A 14,316-nucleotide genomic window follows, 5' to 3' on the forward strand; every position below is an offset into this window, starting at 1 on the left:
CGCCTCCCCTCCTCTCAGGGGGGCCTCCTGCAAATCGTCTCTAATGCCTGTGGTGTGAGCAATCTCCCATGTACAGTCATGTCCTTCGACAGCCATGTAATAATTGATGCAGGTGCTATGCTGCAGCATTTAAGGAATTGGAAGGTTTCATTTGCAAATTCTCGGTAGAACACAAAATAGTCTCATACCCCGAGCGCCACTGTGCCGTCATGTGTTGCGTCTGTATATTTGTCAATATATTTTTGACTTGATGAGATGTGTGTAGTATAAGTGGATGTGATAAGACCAACCTTTCAGCTCCCCGCACCATTATTGCGCTAGCAGCCACTGCACGCAAACACTGGGGCAGTCCGCAGGCGACAGCATCCAGGGATTTGGAGAGGAAAGCACAGGGACGCATCAGCCCCCCATGTTCTTGTGCCAGGACCGCAGCCGCCATACCTTTACCCTCGGTCACATAGAGGTGAAAAGGGAGTTGATAGTTTGGGAGCCCCAGAGCTGGGGCCAAGATGACGGCATGCTTTAAGTGCTGGAAAGCCTGCTCTCCCTCCTCCGATGGGACCACAGTAGTTCCGTCAATGCAGGCGTGCAGAGCCTTGTCGTACGTGGAACAGTCTGGAATCCAGTGTCTGCAATAGTTTATTAGTCCCAGAAAAGACAACAATTGAGTCACAGTTTTGGGAAAAGCCAGGGTCTCGACAGCTTGAACCCACGAGGGGGCCAGTGTGCGCTGTCCCTTGGATAACACAAATCCCAAGTAGTTCACAGTCTCTTGTGCAAATTGTATTTTTGCTTTAGCAACCTTGAATCCCTTTTTTCCCAAATGTTTGAGGAGTGCTATAGAAGCCTGTTGACAAAGGGATTCACTTTCAGCAAAGACAAGCAAATCATCTGCATATTGCAAAACTGTGCATCCGTCTGGGAGGATGAGATCAGAAAGCGCTCGACACACTGTGACAGCAAACACAGCAGGAGAGTCCACAAATCCCTGCGGCAAACGTGTCCATGTGTATTGTTTTCCCCTGTGCGTGAATGCGAACAGCGGCTGTGTTTCAGGATGAACGGGAACTGAAAAGAAGGTTGAACATAAGTCAATAACGGAAAAATGTGTGTGATTATGTGGAATGGAAGTAATTAAAGATGGCACATCAGGGACTACAGGGGGGACGGGGAGAACGATATTGTTTATTCGTCTCAAATCTTGTGTAAAACACCACCCCCCTGTGACCTTTTTTACAGGATTAACTGGAGTATTATACAGAGAAACAGAAATAATAACACCCTGCTGAAATAGAGAGGACAGAAGTGCATCGATCGCTTCAAATTTTTCTTGTGACATGGGGTACTGCTTCACATACACAGGTTCCTGGGTTTTCAGAACAGCTTTATATGGTTCTACATCGACTAATCCTACTTCATCTCTATGCTGAGCCCTAACAGACAGTCTCAGGCACCTGCTCCATCCACGATCGAGAGGACGCTAACTGTGGGCAGGCAGAGAGCAAAGCCACGGGTCGCTGGTGTCTGGTTTGTAAGACAATATGCGGCCCGTCAGAACTAATCACTAGACCCATTTTAATTAACAAATCTCTCCCCAGCAGATTATAGGGACATTGGGGCAGTACAATAAATGTATGCTGAAAATGTATGTGTGGATCTAATTCACATGTGACTGAAATTAGCTGTGTCTCATAACAATACATATAAACCCCAGTTATTCCCACAGAGCGCTGTTGGCATTCGTTTAACTGCCCTCTATAATCCTGTGAAAGCGAGGAGAGGGTAGCCTCAGTGTCAACTAAAAATGCAGTGGTCACACCATTCAGCTCTAAATGTAATAAGGGCATATCATGTTCAGAGGAAGCCTGTACAGACAACTGGAGAAAGCTAGAAGGGGCGATATCACCCTGCGGGCATCCCTATTGTGGAGGAATGGTGCTTTGAGCAAAAGGAGGGGTGTAGCCTGACTGCAGGCACCCTTCCTCTCTGCGTTGTTGTTGGACAGGCAGATACTGTCCGTTCCGTCGATCTCTCTGTTTCTTATGACATTCTCGCACCCAGTGTCCTCGTATTCCACATTAATGGCAGTTTCCCAGTTTTCTGCCTTCCCCTTGTCCCTGTGTATCTGCTGGTACATTTGTACAGCCGCTTTCTTTCCCGTACCACTGGGGAAGGCATTATCCTCCCCCAACTCTGCTAATATCTGTTTCCATTCTCTTACTTCCTTTTTATATCTGTCCTGAACATGCAATCTGATGACAGAGGCCACCTGAGGACAGCAATTAGTAAGAAACGTGTTTACAAACGTAGCCTGCATTTGCGAGGAGTTGAGGGGCAACAGACACTCCTCAGTCCATGTCTTATGAAATCGAGTGAAAAACAGAGAGGTACACCCATCAGGCCACAGAACCCGTTATATCCTGTTTCTTACCGGCCACTTTCAACAAATAATTTCTTAAATCCTTGTCCATCTCTTTGTCCTCACCTGGCTCATTCCATATAAATTTCAGTTTCGGTTTAACCCTTCTTTTTCGGACATCTGTTTTCTTTCCCTTTTCTGTACTAGCTCCCGGTTCTTTTTCTTTTTTTCCTCTTCACGCTCTTTTTTTGGTATAACAACCTTTCCCTTTCCTGGCTCCTCAGTTACTTCAAATTCCTCTTCATCTCCTATCATACGAGGATTGTCATTATTCTGATGCAACAATGGCACGTTCTGTATGAGCTCATCCTCATCATAATGATCCCCTAAGGTCTGGGCCAGAATAAATCGATAATCTGCCACAGTCAGGTTGCTGTGTTTACTTATTCTCATTAAAGTGCCGACATATTTTCCGGGGTTAACAAACGGGGAAGGCAGAGTTGTAATAATCAATGACAGGTGTTGTAAAGTCAGGGGAATAACCTTGATCTCACAAGAAGTCACCTGGATAACGCCTTGAAACACATCTGACTCATTTTCACCCTCACTTGCACTATCCTTCCTTTGACTTTCACTACAGCTGGATTACAATTTAGTTTCCATGGGGGTGCACAGCGGTGCTGAGGCATAAGGCGGAGGAGTGGGTAGAGGGGCTGGTACAGCACTTTTCTTCCTCGGTCCTTTTGGAAGTTTAGGTTCCTGCTTAACATTAATCTTAGCCAACTCTTTCGGGTCTACTTTAGTTTTCAGACTCCAGTGTTTTAGCCAATATGGTCTCAAATGCTCCTATTCTAAACAACATTTTTTCATGTAATCGTAATCCCACTCTGGATCTCCCCAACCTTCAAACACCATTGCATGCATTTCCTGAACATAATCATCCTCAAAACTACCCTCCCGAGGATATGGCATCACCTGTGGGGACATGCCCTCAGACCATCCAGCTAATTGATCCACAAAAGGATTTACATAATAACCAGCAGAAACTGTGGAAACCCAAGACACGGGGGTCTCTCCCAGCTTTGGGGAGTCAGGTTGTTTACTTCCAGAACCTCCCATTACTATACACCAGGATTACCAACACACCACAGAAAACACAACACCTATGTACAATTTGTTTTCTCCTGCGTCAAGTCTCAACTGTTACGCGCAAGATACAGCACAAAGGCAATTAAGACACCACTCACCTGATTGTAATCCCGGGATGAGCCCCTAATGCTTCAACACTTCAGTTGAAGCAACCCTTCGGATCCTAGTGAATCAGGCACCCCAGTCAGAGCTTCCAGTAACAGATGAGACTTTTCAACAGGAGACGAGCGCTCGGAAAGGAAAAATTCACAGACACCGAAGTCTGTTCGTTTATCTTAACTTATTGAAAGTTTCACATAGCCTTTTATACATCTACAAGCAGTATTTCAAAGGAGTTTCGGGGCAGTCCCGAAACTGGATGATATCTTCTTGGCATATGTCCGGGGCACTTCCGAGATAAGGGAAGCGATAATTAATAAGGTATTCCTATAATTAGTTTAATATCAAAGACACAGTAACGAAATTTCATACGTTTTTCTTTGTAATTAGTTCAGACATGGACGCACTGTTACCAAGGACACACTGTACTAATAAGAACTTATAAGATAGATCATTTTGGTTCGTTACCCAAAGAATTTGCCACGGCAGCAGAAATTGTTTTCATCTGCCACAAAGATAAGTCTGAGCAGAGAAATCAAAATGATAGCTAAGAAATCCTAATAAGAACAAGTTTTAACTACTAACTTACTGGAAAATGTCTTATATTTTCTAACACCCTTTGATAAATTCACCTGGGTAATGTTGCACATGGGTCGTGCACAATGTCTTCGAAAGCTTAAGTCTTTAAGTGTATTTTGATGTTGGCAGTAAGTGAGGATCCTGACTCTTTTTGCTTCTCAATTTCACAGGTTGCTGCCAGAGCTGCAGCTCACAGACTTAGATGAAGACTTCCAGAAATCTCTCTCCAGGTTGATCAGCTATGTAGATGACCTCTGCAATCCTAAAATGATTGGCAAGGAGAAGACATACTGCACGCCTGGAGGTAAAAGTGCAGATTCTGTCCATCTGGATGCTTTAATGCTTGTATAACAGTACATGAATAGACAATACATGAATTGAGGTTTAGCACTTGAATTCTGATAATTTTTTGCATATGAGAATCACTTGCTAAACTTTAATCGTTCTCCTGCTTTGTTATGTTTTGCACTGTGTTGAATGTGTCTATAATGTCAGCATCATGTAATGCTGCTATTTCTATACATTAAGCCATTGTAGCCCTGGCTCGTTCTTATGTCTCCATGCTCAACAACAATGAGAGTGTGTGTTTGGAGGCTGCTGCCCAAGACCTGACCCAATCCCAGCTGGAACGAGCTTTTCTCAAGGCCAAGGAACCTTTGAGTCAGAAGCCAAGCTTGAGAATGAGAACTTGCTAATGGAACTCCAAGAGCTGGAAGAACTTCTGTCAGATGCCCATGATGCCTCGTTGAACATCTTTAAGAAATACAGCTTTTATCTCAATGACACAATTAAAATCAACAGCAAAAGAGTGGAGCTTGAGGTGAGCAGAAGAACATCATTCTTAAATCACCCCTAAAGATCCCAGTGCTGTCATATTACATCACAAATATTTTACTGGTAAAGCAAGAATAGATGATCCCAATTTGCCTCTGAATGGGTTGTGTCTGTCATGTTGGGGTCCTAAGGGTTTTCCAGCAGCATTAACAGGTTGTGTATTGGGAATTGGCAAGGTGGTGTAGGTTACATTTATTTTTAGGGGGAGAAATTTTACCATCTTTCTCTATTCTCATTACTATTTAATTACCAATATTCTGTGTCAGTAAAGAATATACTTTCTCTCATTACTGAGGGATATTTGGTATTCAGCTGCACCTGATGTGAGGAACGTGTGGATTGTAGTTGAAAAAATGGGAACCCAGTAAACATATTTGCTTCTGGCAGTGTTGAGATATATATAGTGGCTCTCAAAAGTATTCACCCCCATTGGACTTTTCCACATTTCAATATGAAATCAGAGTGGATTTAATCAGGAGTTTTTGCTCCTGATCAACACAGAAAATGTCCATAATGTAGAAGTGAAAAATATAATCTGCAAATAGTTCTAAACTAATTACAAATTCAAAACGGAAAATAATTAAATGCATAAGTCATCCGTGCCTTTGCTATGACACACCTGATTGAGCTGTGGCAAAACCAGTTGTCTTTAGAAGTCACGTAATTAGTTGAATGTAATCCATCTCTGTGCAATTAAGTGTGTGTTTCAGGGAGGTCCCACAGTTGGTTATTACAATTCCTTAGTAGTCCTCCTAAAACTACATCATGAAGACGAGGGGACATTCAGTGGACATCTGGAATAAGGTTCTTCAAAAGCACCAATCAGGGGTAGGATATAAGAACATTTCAAAGGCATTGAATATCCCCCAGAGCACAGTAAAGTCCATTATTAAGAAATTGAGATAATATGGCACAACTGTAAATCTACCTACATCAGGTTGTCCTCAAAAACGGAGTATTTGGGCTAGATGGGCACTGGTCAGGGAGGCCTATGGCAACTCTAAAGGAGTTACAGTCTTCCACAGCTCAGCTGGGAGACACTGTGCATACTGCAGCAATAGCCCAGGTGCTTCAGAAAAGTGGCCTTTATGGGAGAGTGGCAAAATGTCACACATCATCCGGAGAACACCATCCCTACCGTGAAGCATGGTGGTGGCTGCATCATGCTATGGGGATACTTCTCTGCATCAGGGCCTGGAAACCTTGTAAAAATAGAGGGCAAAATGGATGCAGCAAAGTACAGAGAAATCCTTGAAGAAACCCTGCAAGAGAAATTGGAATTGGGAGAAGATTTATCTTCCAGCAGGACAATGACCTCAAACACACAGCCACGGCCAAACTGGAATCGCTTAAAAACAAAAAGGTTGATATCCTGGAGTGGCCTAGTCAAAGCCTGGACCTCAATCCAATTGAGAATCTGTGGAAAGAGTTGAAAATTGCTGTTTACCAAAGGTCCCCATCCAATTAGATGGAGCTTTTTTTTGCAAAGAAGAATGGGCAAAAAATGCTGTGTCCAGATGTGCAAAGCTGGTAGAGACTTATACACATAGACTCATGGCTGTAATTGCTGCCAAAGGTGCCTCTACCAAATACTCATGATTACTCATGCATTTAATTATTTTATGTTTTGTATTTGTATTTAATTTAGAACAATTGGCAGATTGTATTTTTCACTTTGAAAAGATGGACATTTCCTGTGTTGATAAGTGTCAAAAACTCCTGATTAAATCCATTCTGATTTCGTGTTGTAACACAATGAAATATGTACAATTCCAAGGGGTAGAATTCTTTTGAGAGCCTCTGTTTGTGTATATATATATATATATATATATATATATATATATATATATATATATATATATATATATATATATATACAGTGAGGGGAAAAAGTATTTGATCCCCTGCTGATTTTGTATGTTTGCCCACTGACAAAGAAATTATCAGTCTATAATTTTAATGGTAGGTGTATTTTAACAGTGAGAGACAGAATAACAACACAAGAATCCAGAAAAACCCATTTCCAAAAAGTTATAAATTGATTTGCATGTTAATGAGGGAAATAAGTATTTGATCCCCTATCAATCAGCAAGATTTCTGGCTCCCAGGTGTCTTTTATACAGGTAACGAGCTGAGATTAGGAGCACTCTCTTAAAGGGAGTGCTCCTAATCTCAGCTCATTACCTGTATAAAAGACACCTGTCCACAGAAGCAAATCAATCAATCAGATTCCAAACTCTCCACCATGGCCAAGACCAAAGAGCTGTCCAAGGATGTCAGGGACAAGATTGTAGACCTACACAAGGCTGCAATGGGCTACAAGACCATCGCCAAGCAGCTTGGTGAGAAGGTTACAACAGTTGGTGTGATTATTCACAAATTGAAAAACACAAAATAACTGTCTCCCTCGGTCTGGGGCTCCATGCAAGATCTCACGTCGTGGAGTTTCAATGATCATGAGAACGGTGAGGAATCAGCCCAGAACTACAAGGGAGGATCTTGTTAATGATCTCAAGGCAGCTGGGACCATAGTCACCAAGAAAACAATTGGTAACACACTACGCCGTGAAGGACTGAAAACCTGCAGAGCCCGCAAGGTCCCCCTGCTCAAGAAAGCACATGTATAGGCCCGTCTGAAGTTTGCCAATGAACATCTGAATGATTCAGAGGAGAACTGGGTGAAAGTGTTGTGGTCAGATGAGACCAAAATCGAGCTCTTTGGCATCAACTCAACTCGCCATGTTTGGAGGAGGAGGAATGACCACAAGAACACCATCCCCACCATCAAACATGGAGGTGGAAACATTATGCTTTGGGGGTGTTTTTCTGCTAAGGGGACAGTACAACTGCACCGCATCAAAGGGACGATGGACGGGGCCATGTACCGTCAAATCTTGGGTGAGAACCTCCTTCCCTCAGCCAGGGCATTGAAAATGGGTCGTGGATGGGTATTCCAGCATGACAATGACCCAAAACACACAGCCAAGGCAACAAAGGAGTGGCTGAAGAAGAAGCACATTAAGGTCCTGGAGTGGCCTAGCCAGTCTCCAGACCTTAATCCCATAGAACATCTGTGGAGGGAGCTGAAGGTTCGATTTGCCAAACGTCAGCCTCGAAATCTTAATGACTTGGAGAGGATCTGCAAAGAGGAGTGGGACAGAATCCCTCCTGAGATGTGTGCAAACCTGGTGGCCAACTACAAGAAATGTCTGACCTCTGTGATTGCCAACAAGGGTTTTGCCACCAAGTACTAAGTCTGTCTCTCACTGTTAAAATACAGTCAGTGTCAGTGGGCAAACATACAAAATCAGCAGGGGATCAAACACTTTTTCCCCTCACTGTATATAATATATATATATATATATATATATATATATATATATATATATATATATATACACTCAACTAAAGGATTATTAGGAACACCTGTTTAATTTCTCATTAATGCAATTATCTAATCAACCAATCACATGGCAGTTGCTTCAATGCATTTAGGTGTGTGGTCCTGGTCAAGACAATCTCCTGAACTCCAAACTGAATGTCTGAATGGGAAAGAAATGTGATTTAAGCAATTTTGAGCGTGGCATGGTTGTTGGTGCCAGACGGGCCGGTCTGAGTATTTCACAATCTGCTCAGATTTTCACGCACAACCATTTCTAGGGTTTACAAAGAATGGTGTGAAAAGGGAAAAACATCCAGTATGCGGCAGTCCTGTGGGCGAAAATGCCTTGTTGATGCTAGAGGTCAGAGGAGAATGGGCCGACTGATTCAAGCTGATAGAAGAGCAACTTTGACTGAAATAACCACTCGTTACAACCCAGGTATGCAGCAAAGCATTTGTGAAGCCACAACACGTACAACCTTGAGGCGGATGGGCTACAACAGCAGAAGACCCCACCGGGTACCACTCATCTCCACTACAAATTGGAAAAAGAGGCTACAATTTGCACAAGCTCACCAAAATTGGACAGTTGAAGACTGGAAAAATGTTGCCTGGTCTGATGAGTCTCGATTTCTGTTGAGACATTCAGATGGTAGAGTCAGAATTTGGCGTAAACAGAATGAGAACATGGATCCATCATGCCTTGTTACCACTGTGCAGGCTGGTGGTGGTGGTGTAATGTTGTGGGGGATGTTTTCTTGGCACACTTTAGGCCCCTTAGTGCCAATTGGGCATCGTTTAAATGCCACGGCCTACCTGAGCATTGTTTCTGACCATGTCCATCCCTTTATGACCACCATGTACCCATCCTCTGATCGCTTCTTCCAGCAGGATAATGCACCATGTCACAAAGGTCGAATCATTTCAAATTGGTTTCTTGAACATGACAATGAGTTCACTGTAGTAAACTGGCCCCCACAGTCACCAGATCTCAACCCAATAGAGCATCTTTGGGATGTGGTGGAACGGGAGCTTCGTGCCCTGGATGTGCATCCCACAAATCTCCATCAACTGCAAGATGCTATCCTATCAATATGGGCCAACATTTCTAAAGAATGCTTTCAGCACCTTGTTGAATCAATGCCACGTAGAATTAAGGCAGTTCTGAAGGCGAAAGGGGGTCAAACACAGTATTAGTATGGTGTTCCTAATAATCCTTTAGGTAAGTGTGTATATATATATATAATTAGAAAGTGAAACGTGTATTAACATTCTCTGCTGCATGAAATATGTTGATTTCAGGTTTTTCAACACACATCATCCACAGTTCAGTTTTGTCAGCTGGATAAATAGTCAATTTTGATAAATGCATTTCTTCAATTTAAATTAGTTTTTCATTTTCTCTGTTTTGTGGTCGGTCCAATTGTTTTCTCAGGAATGTAGATATATGCTATCAAATTACATTGTTTTACAATATTGTGACATCTCCTGGAGTCAACAAATCCTGTATTGTTATCTGACTCTGTCTTCACTTGATGACAATGTTGGCACATCATTCTTTGGTTAGAATGATTTCTATAATGTGTATTGACTGCTGAGTTTTTGCTCAGACTCTGCTGGGCAACCTGAAGAATGGGCGTGTGGAGGAGGTGTCAAAATTGAAGTGCTGGGAGAAGATTGAAGCACTAAAGATGAACCACGGATTGACTTCCTGCTTTGACTGCAGAGGCCTTCATGCCTTCACCGAAATGAAGAAGAGGATTGAGGATTTCGATGAGGAATACATTGCTCTTCAAGGTGAGCCACAACTGGCCATAACATCCTGAATTGGCAACAATGGTCAAACTAGCAAATAGCCACCCATTACGATGTGTCCAATCATGGCCCAGCTCTGGTCTCCAGTCCATTAGATTTTGAGGTCTTTAATTGAAATTAAGAAACAAATAAATGCAACTATGTAGGGAAACTGGTGGAAAGAAAACCAGAGGACCATAAGCTCGCTGGCCGTGTTTAAAAGCCGGTTTCAGTCATGCAAGATGTCATGCTTTACATGACAAATTGAAATTGATTAAATGGTTTAATTAAACATAGGTTAAGGCTAAGGTAGACATTCACAGCAATGTCTTTCTAAAAAGGCAGACAATTGAAAATTCTACATAGAATAAAAAGCTTTCAGAAACAAATGGATTTCCAAATTATCTCAGAAAATAAATGATATTAAAAGAATTAAATATCACTGACCTGTTGTGATATTCCTTTTCATACAAAGGTAGTGGCCTTGTGTCAGATAAGTGTTTCCTGTATGCATATTTGTTGGTAGATGAATGATGTTTATTTAATTAAAACATGTAAGTATTCAAGGAAAAACCCAGTGAATCCTTTCATGTAATTACACCTAATCTAATCCAATGTGTCTTTTTAGGTCTGGGGCCAAGCAAGGTAGCTTCCTATGTAAAATTCTGCAGGCCGTTCTTTGATGATCTTCTAAGAAAAGCATTTCAGGTATATGTTCTCTATTCCCAGTGACATGAAATTTGAAAAGGTGACTGAGTGATTACTGTAGGTTTTCTTTTTCTAAATGAATGCAAGGTGATGATCACCTGAATGGATGCCTTCTTATTCATTGTACCTAGCGCATGCCTCTGGTTTAAAAAAGTGTTTAAAGCTGAATCAGAAATAAAACAATATTATGCATGAAAATCACAGAATTATGTATTGAAACTGCTGTCCTGAATGATGTTATATAGACTTGTATCAAATGAAAAATGTACCAATTTCCAATTCCACTTACAGTGCTTAATTGGGTCTTTTTTCATGACTTAATTAGTATTTCATGCAGTCTCACCATCAAGTGCAGCGTTTGCTCATTACACTTGGTAGAACTGTCACGGTTTTTATTTGGTCTTGGTCATAATTCCTATAGAATGTATTCTGAGTTTATTGATCGGGTGGTAGGTCTCTGTGAAATTCAAGGGGAATTTGGGAAATCTTAAGAAATCAAAGATCATACATGAATAAAACCAATTTGAGTAAAACATCAGCTGCTGACTCATTTTAGTCTCAACTGGTAAGTAGATATAAGGCCATTCTACATTCAAGAAAAAAGCTTAACTACAGTTTCTGCTATAACAGTGCCTTGTTTTAGCATATTATTATTTTAAATTTCTTGGCAGATGCCCATACCAATGTGTGATATACACATTTCACAAAATTACAAACCTATTACAAAAAGAGCAACAAACCAAAAACAAACAGGATATATGATCAACCAGTAATTCAAGTGATTATAATTCTTGACTACTGTTTTGAAATGGTTCATGGTGAGTTTCACAGGGCACTGGTTTCACTCGGGTGATTGTAACAGGTGTGTCTTTTACCCAACAGGAAATGATCAGATCCATGGAAAGCCAGTACTTGGACAAGAGGAGGGTCATTGAAGACTTGCTGAAGGAGATGGAAGCCATTGCAGATTGGATGGACTTTACTCACAAGGGCACCACCATAGGCAGTATCACAGGAAGTTCTGTGGCGGCAGCCGGGTCCATTCTGACCATCGTTGGCTTGGCGCTGATGCCTGTCACCTTCGGGACCTCGTTAATAATCAGCGGGGTCGGGGCGGGAATTGGCGTAGCTGGCGGCATCACGTCAATCTCTTCTGACGTTGGGAGACACATCAAGAACAAGCAATACAAGGAGGAGCTTGAAGCTAAGATACAGAGCATTGAAATAGACTTTAGCAATCTACAGGAGTCCATCAAAACCGTCTGCCAGACACTGTCGCAGTTGCAGGAGGAGGTCAGTGGCATGTCGGTGTTACCGGGGGGAGTGGGCATACTGACCAGCGTTTTTTCCCTCGCCCGGGCAGTTAGTCTGCTTGATGATGTCATCGCTCTGGGAGCCAACGCTGCAGCCAGGGTCACAGCGGTGGTGGGCGGCATACTTGCTGGCATCGCCCTGATAATTGATATGGTCAACATCATCCGGAAGGCCAAAGATCTGCATGCAGGGTGCAAGACTGAAGTTGCCCAAGAGGTTCGCAACAAAGTCAAGGACATTCAGTTCAACCTTGATGAGATCGGAAACTTCATTTCCAATTTTAAAAGTATGGGAGATAAACAACTTCTCCATTGAAGTCACTTCTGAAGCATATGGACCTTCTTCCAAACTGTCCATGGACTTTCCAGATTAACACAATGCAGTGATCAGCCAATTAGCAGAATTACATTGTAATGAAGTGGACAAATATGGTGTAGGAATGAAGGGGTTGTTGTTAAATAACATTATAGCATTAAATTGACAAAACTTCATTTGAGTGACAGAATTTACAAATAAAATAACTTTTGCATTGTTAGTTAGGCAAAATGGAAAAACATAAAGAAAATGTGTTGTATCAGTGCAGGCAAAATAATAAATGATGTGTGATATGGATTGTAATTTGTGAGGTGGACCTCTGAAATGTGCAGACAACATTGCCGTGCTGGAATAGGAGAACATTAACAACACCCTGTGGTCAGGCCAATGTTGCAGCAACATTGTTCTCATGCCATGTGAGACAGGCAAGCAGGCATTAGATACTTTTACATTTCAGGAGGAGCTGAATCCTTGCTGAGAAAAATAAAGTCCCGTTCAGCATTTCAATGTGAGCACAAATCAAGGTCCAAAAACAAGAAACGGAAGTGAATGTAACCTGTCTGCCTTCATTGTTTACTTGATATTTTTCCGTAGGGGTATTCATGACCAGTCCAGTCGCAATTAAATTAATCTTCCAGTCCTCCCATCCCCCATTCACCAACTCCTGCAGATTAGGTTTCTTCTGCCTTCAGTTATCAGTCGAGTGCTTCATTGTACTCATAAACTTACTAACAATGGAAAACAAAACTCACCACTCCATTCATTGCCTTATTGTTCTCTGCATAAATCCCATGTTTTTCCTCTTTTGCTGAATCAAATTGCTGCTTCAACTTGTTGCTTGTTGCTTGTTGATTTCCTTTGAAGTGTATTTCTCAGAAGGAATGAGGTTAACTTCTTCGTTAAGCCTTAATGTGCCACATTCATATCATTTGGTTCTGAGCAGTCTTTTGTGTTACTTAATGTTCAATGAACTGCAACTTAAAAGCATAACTGAAGAACAATTAATTAAAATAAAAGTACATTTCAACTATAGGACCTGCGGCACTTTTATTTTCTGCTTTAAACACTTGTGATCCTGTGTTAATCATAATGGAATGGTGTAATTATTGTTAAATGACAATGACAGCAAAATAAGTTAAATACTAAACAGAATATTATTTCCAGTCAATCTGTATAACAGTTTAACTGAAACTCATATTATCACCCCACAGTCAAATCAAAGGTGTGCAATAATCATTTATTGGTGACAATGAATGTGAAACTAATATAATTTGATTATATTCATAAAATGTTACATTAAGCTTGTGTTGAATAGCAGGAAATAAACATATAATACCCAGTGCCATTCGACCCATCGTGCTCATTTGGTGTCCATTAAAAACTGAGTGCTTCAAGAATTTTTAAATGTTCCCAAATTTTCAGCTTCAACCACATTGCTGGGGAGTTTGTTCCAGATTGTGATGACTCTCTGTGTGAAGAAATGTCTCCTGTTTTCCATCTTGAATTTTTATTATTATTATTATTATTATTATTATTATTATTATTATTATTATTATTATTATTTCTTATCCATATACTTATAATATAAGTGCAATACCGTTCAGTACAAGTCATCAAATGTTACAAATTCAAATTTACATTATACAATGCAATTCAAAGCATAATAAACTGTACACATTACAATTTACATAAGTGAATACAATACGTGAGGTCATATATCCTGGAAAGTGCTGTCAAGATGTTAGGTCACCGTCAAGGGCTACTGTCGGAAAAGATGCGTCTT

The 14,316-nt window shown here is 41.2% G+C and overlaps 1 protein-coding gene across 1 annotated transcript; it reads left to right on the forward strand.

Annotated features, from left to right (window-relative positions):
• The first annotated feature begins 4,764 nt into the window (after positions 1 to 4,764).
• On the forward strand, positions 4,765 to 13,565 carry LOC136764833 (apolipoprotein L2-like). Its single transcript, XM_066719166.1, has 4 exons — positions 4,765 to 5,006; positions 10,013 to 10,199; positions 10,825 to 10,904; positions 11,787 to 13,565. The coding sequence occupies exons 1-4, from the start codon at positions 4,881 to 4,883 to the stop codon at positions 12,531 to 12,533; spliced, it is 1,140 nt and encodes a 379-aa protein (XP_066575263.1). The 5' UTR covers positions 4,765 to 4,880; the 3' UTR covers positions 12,534 to 13,565.
• Positions 13,566 to 14,316: the final 751 nt, after the last annotated feature.

Source organism: Amia ocellicauda, chromosome 12 (assembly GCF_036373705.1).
Source record: "Amia ocellicauda isolate fAmiCal2 chromosome 12, fAmiCal2.hap1, whole genome shotgun sequence".
NCBI lineage: Eukaryota > Metazoa > Chordata > Actinopteri > Amiiformes > Amiidae > Amia > Amia ocellicauda.

Excerpts from the sequence above, each read along its gene's own strand:
- LOC136764833 (XM_066719166.1), top strand. The coding sequence starts at position 4,881 with ATGGAACTCCAAGAGCTGGAAGAACTTCTGTCAGATGCCCATGATGCC. Across the intron at positions 5,007-10,012 it reads GCAAAAGAGTGGAGCTTGAG|ACTCTGCTGGGCAACCTGAA; the intron begins GTGAGCAGAAGA and ends GTTTTTGCTCAG. Across the intron at positions 10,905-11,786 it reads TTCTAAGAAAAGCATTTCAG|GAAATGATCAGATCCATGGA; the intron begins GTATATGTTCTC and ends TTTACCCAACAG.